General features: G+C 38.0%; 1 protein-coding gene across 4 annotated transcripts in view; it reads left to right on the forward strand.

Moving 5' to 3' along the window:
* LOC127448382 (leucine-rich repeat and calponin homology domain-containing protein 1-like) overlaps window positions 1-14345 on the forward strand; it is a 115599-nt gene that overhangs the window by 46690 nt on the left and 54564 nt on the right. For all 4 annotated transcript variants that reach the window (XM_051710860.1, XM_051710859.1, XM_051710861.1 and 1 more), the window contains 3 exons: window positions 112-256; window positions 4033-4159; window positions 10682-10787. In XM_051710860.1, the coding sequence (XP_051566820.1) occupies window positions 112-256; window positions 4033-4159; window positions 10682-10787 (378 nt within the window). The remainder of the gene's footprint in view (window positions 1-111; window positions 257-4032; window positions 4160-10681; window positions 10788-14345) is intronic.

Genomic DNA, 14345 nt, shown 5'->3' on the forward strand with positions numbered 1-14345 from the left:
ACAATAACAGACGCAACATTACATGGAATGTGAAGTTGTGCTATTTGCATAGAAACTGCTCTGTTGATTTTGAAGCACTGGTGTGAGAACTGAACTGTATTTCTCTGTTAGACCTGTCGAAGAATCGACTGATTGAAATCCCATCAGAGGTGTGCCACCTGGTCTCCCTGGAAATGCTGAACCTCTATCACAACTGCATCAAAAGCATCCCAGATACCATCATCAGTCTACAGTCCCTTACCTGCTTAAACATCAGGTAATGATGCACACACACAAAGTGTAGAATGATATTGTGTTCTGTCTCTTGTCTTTGAATGCATTAAAGGAATAGTTCATCCAAAAATGAAAGTTTGCTGATAATTTACTCACCCTCAGGCCATCCAAGATGTATCTGAGTTTCTTTCTTCATCAAAACAGAATTTAAGATTTTTAGGATTTCATTTCAGGCCTCCTCCTTCAAACAGTTCAAGTGAATGTACTCCATTTTTTGACAGTCCAAAATGCATAGTTAGGGTGCATCAAAATAATCCACACGACTCCAGTCGACATATAAAGTTCTTCTGAACCCAAACGATTATTTTTAGAAACAAAACAATACTTATATACCTTTTAACTACAAATGTTCGCTTCCGTAAATCTTTGACGCACGCTCATGAGAGGAATGACGTAAGCTCATTGGTAAGGTCACGCGTCACGTGGAGGAGGAGGAGGCAGGATGCGTGTCATTGTTTACAAGAGAAACTTGCACAGACCACAGACCAAACACCGTTCACAAACCAAAACAGTCCAAAACAATTTGAAAACAATATAAAATAAAAATAGTTTCCAAATAATAATAAAAAAACATTACTGCAGTAAATAACCATACTTTATTTCGGAGCAATGCCGTTGCATTATCTACTTGTGCTTTTTCTTTAGCAGAAATATGTAGACTATATGACTGTCAGGAATTCAAGCCACACAAGGTGCAGTTAGTGAAACCAAGTGCGAGAGCGTTTACTGAGATTCACAGGATTTACAGGGTTTACACAGTGAGATCAATAGTACAGGTGATATCTCACAGAAGAGAAGCTTCACAAACTTATTTATGCAGGCAGTGATGAGCGAATGAATTGAGTGCAGGTGTGGTGAATTAGAAATCGAGTGATGAGGAACGGAGCACTGAGGGAGGTTCAGAGCCCAAGGGAGGCGTGACAATGACAAAGTTTTCACACATACCTGAGTTCGCTGGAAAAACAGCACGGGCACAGCCGATGAATTCAGATATCGACCCTTTGTTTCTTTCGATGGTCTGAAATCCTCAGGGGTAAGATGTTCACTGCACACCCTCCAGTATTTGAGAGAATGTAGGGGTGTACTGATATCCAGGTTCAGTGCAATAAGCCAGAGCTTCAGTCGATCATGATCATGTATAGGCAATCGATGAAAAGTTTATATTTTTCCCGGCGTGCATTTTCTTTGGGGTTTCTGAAGGTTGAAGCATCCAGGATACCAAATGACCATTTTGAACAATACACTTATACAAATACAAATCTACAGCAAAGACAATTCAACTTTTGTACAGCGCTCCTTCTCTTGTAAACAATAACGCGCTTCCTGCCTCCTCCACGTGACGCGTGACCTTACCAACGAGCTTACGTCATTCCTCTCATGAGCGCGCATCACAGAGATGTACGAAAGTAGTTAAAAAGTATATAAGTATTGTTTTGTTTCTAAAAATAATCAATCATTTGGGTTCAGAACAACTTTATTTGTCGACTGGGTCATGTGGATTATTTTGATGCACCCTAAATATGCAATGGAGTACATTCACTTGCATTGTTTGAAGGAGGAGGCCTGAAATGAAATCCTAAAAATCTTAAATTTTGTTTTGATGAAGAAAGAAACTCAGATACATCTTGGATGGCCTGAGAGTGAGTAAATTATCAGCAAATTTTAATTTTTGGGTGAACTATTCCTTTAAGATAGCATTGGGAAAATGTGAGAAAGTGTGAGTATGCCTAGCGTGGCGTGCTAGCATACAATGCTGCTCATAATACTTCTGCAGTGTGCAGTATGTGTATTGTGCCAATTTTCTGTACGCATGGAATACCTGGATCACCTTTTACAAAATGTGCAGTTTACAACCAGAACACACTGTGTCCGATAATGTGTAACCATATTAATTTCCAAGGTGATAGCTGAATATTCCTCGATTAATTAAACATGCAATATATTGTAACATCAGGTTTTATTATTGACACCACAAAGCATACTGGGTATGCAGCAGCGCTACAATAATAAGGTCATGTATCAACAATGCAGTATATGTTTTCAGTTTCATGATTTGGGTTCATGTAGTCTTTGGTTTAATGTTTGTGGTTTTTAAATACACCTTTAACTCACCTCATACACATGTTATTAATAGTAATGTTATTGTTACATGAATGCTTTTTAGATACATACAGCATCAGAATCATACAGTAGATCACGTCATAAAACAAATATCAGTCAAGTCCACCAAAAAAACATTATTTTCACTCTGGTTGTCCTTCTTGCCTCTGGTCACATCTATTAAATTTAAATATGTATTGACACACACACACACACACACACACTCTCTCTCTCCAGCAGATATACACACTGGTTTCCATGTTTTATGGGGACTTTCCATAGACATAATGTTTTTTATACTGTACAAACTATAGATTCTATCCCCTAACCATAACCCTACCCCTAAATCTAACCCTCACAGAAAACTTAAAAAAAAAAAAAAAAAAAAAAAGAAAAGAAAAAAGAATTTTTACATTTTCAAAAAATATCATTTAGTATGATTTATAAAATGTTTTCCTCATGGGGACCGACAAATTGTCCCCACAACTATTCTCACTGTATTAATTAGCAATGTAATTTGTTTTGTCAGTAGTTAATGAAACACTAAGCTCTCATGGTTTGAGAAAAGAGAAAATAAACCGGACTTGAAAAACCAAGTAAAAAAGCAAAGAGTGAGATCATGAAAAATGGACGAAAGATAAAAATATGGAATAGACAGAATTGCAAGAGAAACACTGGGACATACAAACACATTGATTTATCCCTAGAATATCTCCTTCAACACACACAGTCACAATGTTATATTTGTCTGTCTTCTTCTAGTCATAACAGGAAAATTCCACAGTTCATCTAATACTTTTCATGAACTCATTAACAATTCCCTGAATTTTCTCTTTTTCCTGTTAAATGTTGCCTTTCTAAGGTTATGTTCATACAAAATTGATGAAGTGTTACAAGATGACTAGGACATACACATGCCCAAGGAAAACAGATAATTAATCATTTATTTTGGATGTTAGTGTTGTATGAGATAATATAATCCATAAGCCTCTCTTCCTATCTGTAACACTCAACAACAGTTATGTAGTGACTTCATTCAAATAATTTCACCCATACATTTAATATACTGTATACAGTAAATGTATACACCTGAAGGGGTTTATTCTGCAAAAATTACTTTCTGACTGTACATTATCCTACTTATTACATGGATACTTACCAACTAAATAAATTAATGGACATGGCATATTTACTTGAGTTGAAACCATTTTATTTTGTGAGAAGAATGTGCCTGTGGCGTGAGAGACATGAAGTCATAGTCATGAAGGAAATTGGTGCCTGTCTGAGACAACCATCAATTACTGAAAAAAATGACTAGTTAGATTTAGTTAATTTTTATTTTGCACACAGTTTTTCTAAGTACATCTTAATGGTATAAAATAAAACAAAATATACTTAACTTCATGACATAATATTGATTAAAGTCAGTGAGTAAATTTAACTTAAAAAAACTTAACTTCGTAAATATAGTATTTTTTTCTTACAAAAATGATAGACATGGTAGTTCAATAAACTTAGTAAAATTTAAATGGACATATTATTAGAGCATGTCACATGTTGAACGTTCCTTACAAAAACATATTAAATCATGTACCACTTGGCATACAGAAGCCTCCCACAAGTTCTAACATGTTTTGAATGAACATTGTTATGCTGTAGCCGGAACCAGTTGTCAGTGCTGCCAGCGTGTGTGTGTGGTCTTCCATTGCGAGTGCTTATTGCCAGCAATAACAAACTCAATGCACTTCCAGAAAGCATTGTCCAGCTCACCAATCTCATGGAACTGGTAAGTATGAGTGTTTATGCTTTACCTCTGATATCTGCATACAATGGCGTAGATTTCAGGGGGGATGGGGGGAGGTAACACCCCCAATAATCAAAACAAGCAAGTACAACCCCCACAATATTTATACCACGATAAAAGGAAACATGTAAATGCTTCACGCTGCAACCCCCTAGTGTTCAAGCCAAATCTACGCCATTGTCTGCATATGTATGAGATGTTATATTTTCATGTGTTAAAATGTTGACTTACCCTTGCTTGACTTGGCTCATATCTGTTTATACTGAATTCACTGCTTTTCAAAAGTTTTCTCTTACTCTCAGTTTTTCTCTTTGCCATGTTTAATGCAAGAATAAAAATAAACATTTACTATAGTTTAAAATGATCAAGGCAGAATGAATAGGCATGAAGTCTAGGAAGAAAAATATATATTTAATCAGTTTCACATATAATACATGAGAAATGGCACATCTTTGAATATTTTTGTGATGGCGCAAACAGATCGTAAATCACAGTTTTTAACCTTTTCATGAGTAGGGTCTAAATTCCCCTGCAGTGCCCTCTAGAGTGAGTTATTTCCACACGTGACACTGTACAGCCAGTAGAGGGGGGCAGAGTGTTGACGAGAATTATTTTTTATTTTAATTTTGATTTCTTGAAATTTCAAAATAATTAAATACTGTAGTAAACGTGAATAAATGGGCTATGTCTGCTGTGCAAAAAAAAAAAAAAATGAACAAATAATATCAGCAGTCCGGTTTGCCTATGCACTGTTTGACATCTCAGACATTGTGTGTGTGTGTGTGTGTGTTTGTCTGTGTGTGTGTGTGTGTGTGTGTGTGTGTGTGTGTGTGTGTGTGACAAGCGCTAATGTAAACAGAGGTGGTTGCGTGGTAATTGTGCTCAGCATGTGTTCACTGTGAGAATACTAATTTTAAACTGTTATCGTGGTGCTTAGGCCTGTGGCGATGATTAAATAACCATCTGATCGCGGTTATTTGATCTAACCATGGTTATTTGAGACAACCGCATTTATTGGGCATTCAGATTCCAATCACATTTTAATGCCCAAATTTTGACATTATAAGCAAATATACTGTACTCTATAAATGCCATGAATGCCGTGTTTGCGTGTCATTCAGTTGAACTCAGAGTCCGAGTGTCCTGGGCCACACCGCGGATGTCAACCAGCTCCTGTCCGTAAGAGCATGAAGAGCTCTGATGTGCACGCTGTCAGCAGACACTCGCGCCAAACTCCCATGAAAATATAAACAAACAAGTATAAACTTTGATAATGAACGCAAAGCACTCCAGTTTCACTTAAACGATCGTGTAATGGCAAATGTACCTGGTTCTCATACACGCAGTGATAATGACAATGCAGTGACACAGAGGAGACGCACACTTTATTTCTGTGGAGTGATAAAATGATGAAACAAAATCTCAAAGGTTTTGCTCCATGATAAAAAAGGGCTTATGGGTTTAATCAGAGCATTAAAATAACGTGTGAAAGTAAAGAAAATAGGAAAGTAATTTTTAAATAAATCAAATCAAATCAAAATCAAATCACTTTATTGTCACACAGCCATGTACACAAGTGCAATGGTGTGTGAAATTCTTGGGTGCAGTTCCGATCAACATAGCAGTCGTGACAGTGATGAGACATATACCAATTTACAATAACATCAAATTAACACAACGCAATTTAAACATCTGTTATACATAATTAAACTCAACTTAAAACATCAAATTAACACAACACAATTTAAACATCTGTTATACATAATTACACTCAACTTAAAACATCAAATTAACACAACACAATTTAAACATCTGTTATACATAATTACACAACTTAAAACATCAAATTAACACATCACAATTTAAACATCTGTTATACACATAATTACACTCAACAATATACAAATAATAACATACACTGTACAGTATACAATATGCTGTTTTTGTTTTTTTGTTTTTTACTATATAGATACTATATAGATACACATTATTCAATAAAAATTAAAATATATATATAAAAAGTATGTATATATATATATATATATATATATATATATATATATATATATATATATATATATATAGAGTGTACAGTATTGTACTGTATTGACATTCAGGCTGTCGGTTGATAGTCAGTTGTTAAGAGAGACATAATATAATAACAGTAATATAATTTATGACAGTCCGGTGTGAGATAAAAGAGTAATAAAGTGCAGGGCTGATGTATTTTGATCGTGGGAGATCAAGAGTTCAGAAGTCTGATTGCTTGGGGGAAGAAGCTATCATGGAGTCGGCTGGTGCGGGTCCTGATGCTGCGATACCGCCTACCTGATGGTAGCAGTGAGAACAGCCCATGGCTCGGGTGGCTGGAGTCTCTGATGATCCTCCAAGCTTTTTTCACACACCGCCTTGTATATATTTCCTGGAGGGATGGAAGCTCACCTCTGATGTGTCTGGCAGTTCGCACCACCCTTTGCAGTGCTTTGCGGTTGTGGGCAGTGCTATTGCCGTACCAGGCGGAGATACAGCCAGTCAGGATGCTCTCCACAGTGCAGGTGTAGAACCGTGTGAGGATGTGGCGGTTCATTCCAAACTTCCTCAGCCGTCTCAGGAAGAAGAGGCGCTGATGAGCCTTCTTCACAACGACTTCAGTGTGGACGGACCATGTGAGTTCCTCAGTGATGTGGACACCCAGGAACTTGAAGCTGCTGACTCTCTCCACTGGTGCTCCATTGATGGTGATTGGACTGTGTTCTCTGTCTTTTCTTCTGAAGTCCACCACAAGCTCCTTTGTCTTACTGACGTTGAGGGAGAGGTTGTGCTCCTGACACCAGTGTGTCAGAGTGTGCACCTCCTCTCTGTAGGCTGTTTCATCATTGTCAGTGATCAGACCTACCACCGTCGTGTCATCAGCAAACTTGATGGCATTGGAGTTATGTGTTGCCACACAGTCATGTGTGTACAGGGAATACAGTAGTGGGCTGAGAACACAGCCCTGCGGGGCTCCAGTGTTGAGGGTCAGTGATGAGGAGATGTTGCTGCCTATTCTAACCACCTGGCGTCTGCTTGACAGGAAGTCCAGGATCCAGCTGCACAGCGAGCTGTTTAAGCCCAGAGCCCGGAGTTTCTCATCTAGCTTGGAGGGCACTATGGTGTTGAATGCTGAGCTGTAGTCTACAAACAGCATTCTCATATAAGTGTTCTTTTTTTCCCAGGTGGGAGAGAGCAGTGTGTATTGTAGATGCAATGGCATCATCAGTGGAGCGGTTGTTGCGGTAAGCAAACTGCAGCGGGTCAAGATTGAGTGGTAATACAGAGCAGATGTAATCTCTGATTAGTCTCTCAAAACATTTGCTGATGATGGGGGTCAGAGCAACAGGACGCCAGTCATTTAAACAAGTTATTTTCGATTGTTTTGGAACAGGCACAATGGTGGATGTTTTAAAGCATGTGGGGACAACAGACAAAGAGAGGGAAAGGTTGAAAATGTCCGTAAAAACACCAGTCAGCTGGTTCGCGCACACTCTGATGACGCGGCCCGGAATGCCGTCTGGACCCGCGGCTTTGCGGATATTCACCCCTCGGAAGGATCGGGTTACATCCGCTACAGAGACGGAGAGTGAACTAACCTCTGTAGCTTCGGCCGTGAGAGCTCTCTCTGCGAGGGCGGTGTTATTTCCCTCGAAACGAGCATAAAAAGTATTTAGCTCATCCGGTAGAGAGGCAGCGGTGTTCATGGCGGAGTTTTTATTCCCTTTAAAGTCCGTGATGATGTTAATTCCCTGCCACATGCTTCTAGAGTTGGTGGTGTTAAACTGTCCTTCAATCTTGCTCCTGTACTGGCGTTGTGCTGTTTTGATTGTTTTTCGGAGGGCATAACTGGCTTGTTTATGCTCCTCCGCGTTCCCGGAATTAAAAGCGGAGGTCCGCACATTAAGTGCCGCGCGAACATCGCTATTGATCCACGGCTTCTGATTCGGATAGATTCGCACAGTTCTGGTCGGAATCACTTCCTCTACGCACGTTCTGATGAAACACATTACGCTATCAGCGTAAAGCTCGATGTCGTCATCAGAGGCGGACCGGAACATCTCCTAGTCCGTGTGATCAAAACAGTCCTGTAGCACAGAGTCTGATTGGTCCGACCAGCACTGGATCGTTCTGAGGGTGGGTGCTTCCTGTTTCAATTTCTGCCTGTAAGCGGGCAGAAGCAGAATGGAAGAGTGGTCCGATTTGCCAAATGGTGGGCGGGGGAGGGATTTGTAGCCATCCCGGAACGGAGAGTAGCAATGGTCCAACACCCGGTCCCCTCGTGTGTTGAAACTAATGTGCTGGTGATATTTTGGTGCGACTGATTTTAAACTGGCTTTATTAAAGTCCCCGGTCACAATGAACGCGGCCTCAGGGTGCGCGGTTTCCTGCTCACTTATACTCCCATACAGTTCCTTGAGTGCCCGGTCTGTGTCGGCTTGTGGTGGGATGTACACAGCAGTGATAATGACCGCTGTGAATTTCCTCGGTAGCCAGAATGGTCGACACAGAAGCATAAGAAATTCCAGATCAGGAGAACAGAAAGACTTGATGGAATGTACGTTCCTCTGATCACACCAGGGTTTGTTGATCATAAAACATACACCACCTCCTCTAGTTTTACCTGAGAGGTCTTTCGCTCTGTCCGCTCGGAGCATGGAGAACCCCGCGGGTTCAATGGCTGAGTCTGGAATCTCCGCAGACATCCAAGTTTCCGTAAGGCAGATAATGCAGCAGTCCCTCGTCTCTCGTTGGAAAGAGATCCGCGCTTTCAGCTCGCAGAGCTTGTTATCCAGAGACTGAACATTTGCCAGTAGAATAGTGGGTAGCGGGGGTCGATTTGCGCGGCGTCTTACTCTGATGAGAACGCCGGCTCTGTTTCCCCTTTTCCTCCTGAGTTTCCGCAGCCGTGCTGCCCAGACAAAGGGTTCCGCTTGCGTGTTTGTAAACAGCGGGTCGGCATTGAGGAATGTGAAGTCCGGTTTACGGTGTGAGATCGCTGAACCAATGTCCAAAAGTGTTTGTCTGTCGTAGACAATAAGGCAGACAACATCCAAGACAAAAAACATAAGAATTGTAAACAAAACAAACAAACCATTGCTATGTTGTGTCGGAGCTCGCAACGCAGCAGCCATACACGGTGCCATCTTGAGTCCATAAATATAAATATAAATATAAATATAAATATATAATACAAAAAAATAAAGTATAATAAAAATATAATATAAATATAATAACATATAGCCTATATTTTAATTATATTTGATTTTTTATTAAAACAATTATAAAAATATATGAGTTCAAAAAACAAGTGTAAATGCAAAATTGACCAAAACTAAAATTGACCAAAAAGAGAGACATATTTTAAGTATTTAGAAATATTTTGATATTTAAAACATTATTTTTTATGTCATTCATAAGTTTTTAAAGCCTTAAAATGAAATCATAGTTTATTCCTATTTTATTATTTGATTTATATATTTGAAGTTAAATATGTAAAAATGACTTCTTAAGGTGTGTGCATCACACATACAGAAAAAAAGCACACCTTAAAAAAGATGACAATTTATACTGTATGATAATTAATTGTGAAAGCTCTTAACGAGACAATTAATCGGCATAGCCCTAAAACAGACAGTTAATCGGCATAATCGCAATTATATGTTTGATAATTATCGTCGGCCAAATTTAATAATTGTGACAGCACTAGTAGTGCTTTTGTGATAGTTTGGCTGTCTGTTTCAGAAAACAAACATATTATATGCCTGAAAAGACTGTTTTAGTTGCTGTTTTTGCAAATGAAAACCACATCTGCACCCAATAAGCGGACGTGGCTGCGTGCATGGGAAGATCGCATTTAGATATGATGGCTGTGCATATACAAGCTGTGAACTGTTATCGTGGTACTTTGGTGACAATTTGGCTGTTTGTTAATAAAATAAACGTATTATGTGCTTGAAAAGACTCTTTGAGTAGCTGTTTGTGTGACGAATGACAACCGCTACTTATGTAAACAATGGCAGACACTACTCTGCAGGGCCTAGTTATTAACCGTCACGTATGAAAGGGTTAATTGAATAATTGCAAAGGACAGTTTGAACTGATTCACAAAAATGAATCAAACTTACCAATGCCATTTTTTGCTACTAAAGTTTAAATGTGAGACACTATTAAATCAATAACAGCACTGTAGAATGTAAATATGCCATACATATGCACATACACTCTCACAATGTTTGGCCAAATGTTCTCTCTCTCTCTCTCTCTCTCTCTCTCTCTCTCTCTCTCTCACAAGCAGAACACTGTACAGTAATTATTAATTAATTAATTAATCCACATCAAAAGGTCCCTCATTCACATAAAACTGAATATAGTACTATAAGCACTTAGAATAATGTATTGAAAGGTTTATGGAGAATCTTGTGTTTGAGATTGAGAATAAGAGAAACTCTTTCTCTAACTTTTGCTCATCAGGATGTAAGCTGTAACGAAATCACAGCTCTTCCACGTCACATTGGCCAACTCAAAGCCTTGAGAGAAGTCAATGTGCACCGAAACCTTCTCTGTGTCCTACCAGAGGGTGAGTATACAGTATGTACTATAGGTACTGTATGTGTCTGTGTGTGTGCATGCGTGCGTGTGTGTGTTTGTGTGTGTGTTTGGGTGGTTTACGAGGACATTTTTTTAGGTTGGAAACTGGTCATTACAAGGGAATTATGCTATAAATGTGGTTTATGAGGAAATTTCTAGTGTCCCCATAATTCAAATCGCTTAAAAACATGCTAAACTATGTTTTTTTTAATTTTGTTTTAATTATTATTTAAAACTGCAGAAAGTTTTTTGTGAGGGTTAGGTTTAGGGGTAGGGTTAGGGGATAGAATATATAGTTCGTACAGTGTAAAAATCATTATGTCTATGGAGAGTCCTCATAAGGATAGCCGCACCAACATGTGTGTGTGTGTGTGTGTGTGTGTGTGTGTGTGTGTGTTTGTGTGTGTGTGTGAGTGTGTTTGTGTGTGTGTGTATGTGTGTGAGTTTCAGGGCCGTTGCCAGAATATAGTTTGGGGTGGCATTATGTTTTCATGGGGGGGTAGTCAGTAGTTATAATCAAGATAGACAATTTTTTATAATAAAACATCTCATAACCAAAACACCATTCAAACAATTTAGTCCAGCCTACAACAATTACGATAAAGTAAGAAATTACACCACAGCCTATTTGCATTTATGGAACAAATAAGCCTATACACTTAGTAAAAATGCATCGCCACATCAAAAGGTTTTCAATTCCAACAACACCACTTACAACACCACTTTTGTTAGAATTCACAATAGCATGCACCTGCTGCTCGGTCAATGACGAATCCGATGCCTGTGTCTCATTAGGCCCGTTCCCTCCTCCTACCACCTCACTCTCCACTCTGATTCACACTCTGTTGATGTTGGTCAAAGTTGATTATGACTCTTTAAACCACTTTTTTATGTTCATGCTGCTACTACTACTTGAGACTGCAGCACGCACAGGAATCATGTGTTACATAAGGTTAAGACTGCTGTTGTTGATTAAGCTTGGGGAATAGCCATTGGCTGTTGAATTTGAATAATTAATGAGGTAAGTCTGTGCAAGGTTTGGGGACAATTTGTGGATGCTGTTAATTGTCATTTATAAGTATTTTGGGATTATAATTCTGTTTCAAGTTCTGTTTGAATGTACAGTTAATTAAATGTACAGTTTTATGTTAAATTACAGTGTGTTATTTTAAGTTACCCTTGGGGAGGTCAGTGTTCCTTTAAGTTAGGTTTGATATTGTTGCTGTGAAATGTTTTGCGCAGGTTACAAATACTAGCATGTTTAAACAAAGAGAGGAAATTATGTCCAAAGACAAAATTATTATCTGACTTTGGGTGCATCTCAATCGGAAGGCTGCAGCCTCATTAGGATGGATATCTCGGCTGCCACATCATCAAGCATCGTCGAAGGCTGTCTCAATTGTGAGAAGTGTTGGGGGTAACGCGATAAAAGTAATGCGTATTACGTAATCAGATTACTTTTTCAAGTAACGAGTAAACGCAATAGTTTTTATTTTAGACCATAATATCTGAGTTACTTTTTAAATAAAGTAACATGTTGCTTTTGTACACCATTACTGTCCCTGTATTGCAAGAAATCAGAAGTAAAATGTGCAAACTTCGGGGAGGAGACATAGTGCATGATGGGCATTGTAGTTCTATAGAGTTGTTCCAGAGACTATTTAGCGGAGATGAGTCACTTCTATTTAAATGAATGGGAGAAATTGGAATGCCCAACTAAGAAGCTCTAGCACCCAACAGTCAATGGATGTAGAAAGGAAGTCCTGCCTTGCAGGTAAAATAGCCAATCACCTTTAGATACAGACGTCGCCTGTCAATCAACTCGCTAACACGCATGCGCATTTCGTGTTTTAGAGTAATATTAGGTCAACATTCGGTTGTGAAATGCTGTTGATTCATGTGTTAATACACGCATTAAAAAATCAGTAAATGTGTTTAGGCAGAGGGATTATAAAACTAGTCTTCCACTGGCCATGACATGATACACAGGGTGAAATATTCACTCAATTCACTGACTTATGCAGCTGAACTCAGTGTTAGAGCTCCCTGTAACTGGGAGAATGGGATGAGAAAAGCTGACTCTGGATCAGTGGCTCCGAGCAATGTTCTACATTGACTGTGTATGCAGAGAAAATGTCTTAGTTTCTAAACAGATTCTACATTTTTGTATTAAAATAAACAAGTAGTTTGATTCATGAAACAAAATGTTTTTATGACATTTTGGTGGCATTAAAAACGATTCCATTCAAATTATATAAAAATGCGCCTTTGAAGTTGTGGCATCTGTACGCATCGTGGATCAACTCAAAACAAGCGTGCCCTGAGATGACTTAAGTGAAAAATATTCATTTATTCATCAAACTTATTCCTTGAACTTTTTAGGCTGGCATTCCCCACAGAATTTTATCCTGAATTTTGAAAAACATCTTAAGTTGACTTTGACATTGTCGATGGGCACAGCACATGATGACATATATGATGCAGGTTCAAGTGTAGGACTTTGCTGTTTTAGGTAAGACAGTGGTTATTCTTCATTATTCATATTGGCTGCCATGTTGATTGAAAAGCAAATCATGCATATTCATGTTATTGATTCTTTATTATAAATATGATGTGAAGACCTACGTTCTAAATATCTGTTTGTTTACTGTGTTGTTTTGACAAGTGTGTTGTACAGTAGCTAGCATGACCTGTTATGTCTCTTGTATGTATGCAATGCATGGCTTATTTATATGGAATGCATAGCATAACAGAGGAGAAGAGTGGCTGTGAGAAAAAAGTAACGCAAAAGTAAAGTAATGCTTTACTTTCCATTAGAAAAATGTTTTTATTAATTAAGTTATTTTTTTAAGGAGTAACGCAATATTCTAACGAGTTACTTTTAAAAATAATGTTACCCAACACTGATTGTGAGGACACTTGGAAAGCAGCCTCGTTTTGCAGCCTTCGTTTGCCATATTTTGGAGGATGTATCAGGTGTATCCTTCGTGGCCTTCAATCACCCACAATCTTTTGCACATATCCCAAATTATTTTAAAAAATGTGACCACGGAGGCAGAAACTTTTATGACGCAGCTTACCTTTTTTCTCTCTCTCTTTAAGTTTTTATTTGCATTTGCAGCAATGACAATATGTAGAATAAAAATATATAATATATACTACTTGTCAAGTAGTTTAGACAATACAACAAATTAGAAGATACAAAGCACCAAAAAAGAAATCAATTAAATATATTAAAAGGGCAGTTACATGAATTTGAAAAGCTTTAAAAGTTGTATAGTTTTTAAAAGTTCAGGGTTCTGTTTTTTTTATTTATTTATTATTAATGTTGAAATTATTTAAATAAAAAATTCTAAGATCAGTGTTGCAAAATGTATTATATAAAGGCTTTTTTTTTTTTTTTTTTGTGACTAGCTTTGTGAATAACAAATTTTGCTAAAATAATTTTGAGATTAAGGAAGGACCTATTTATCATTTTCTGAAGAAGATTGGTTTTCTAAACAAAGTAAAATATCACATGGTTCTAAGCATATGCTTTTGCCATATG

Source organism: Myxocyprinus asiaticus, chromosome 11 (genome assembly GCF_019703515.2).
Source record: "Myxocyprinus asiaticus isolate MX2 ecotype Aquarium Trade chromosome 11, UBuf_Myxa_2, whole genome shotgun sequence".
In the NCBI taxonomy this organism is placed as follows: Eukaryota; Metazoa; Chordata; class Actinopteri; order Cypriniformes; family Catostomidae; genus Myxocyprinus; species Myxocyprinus asiaticus.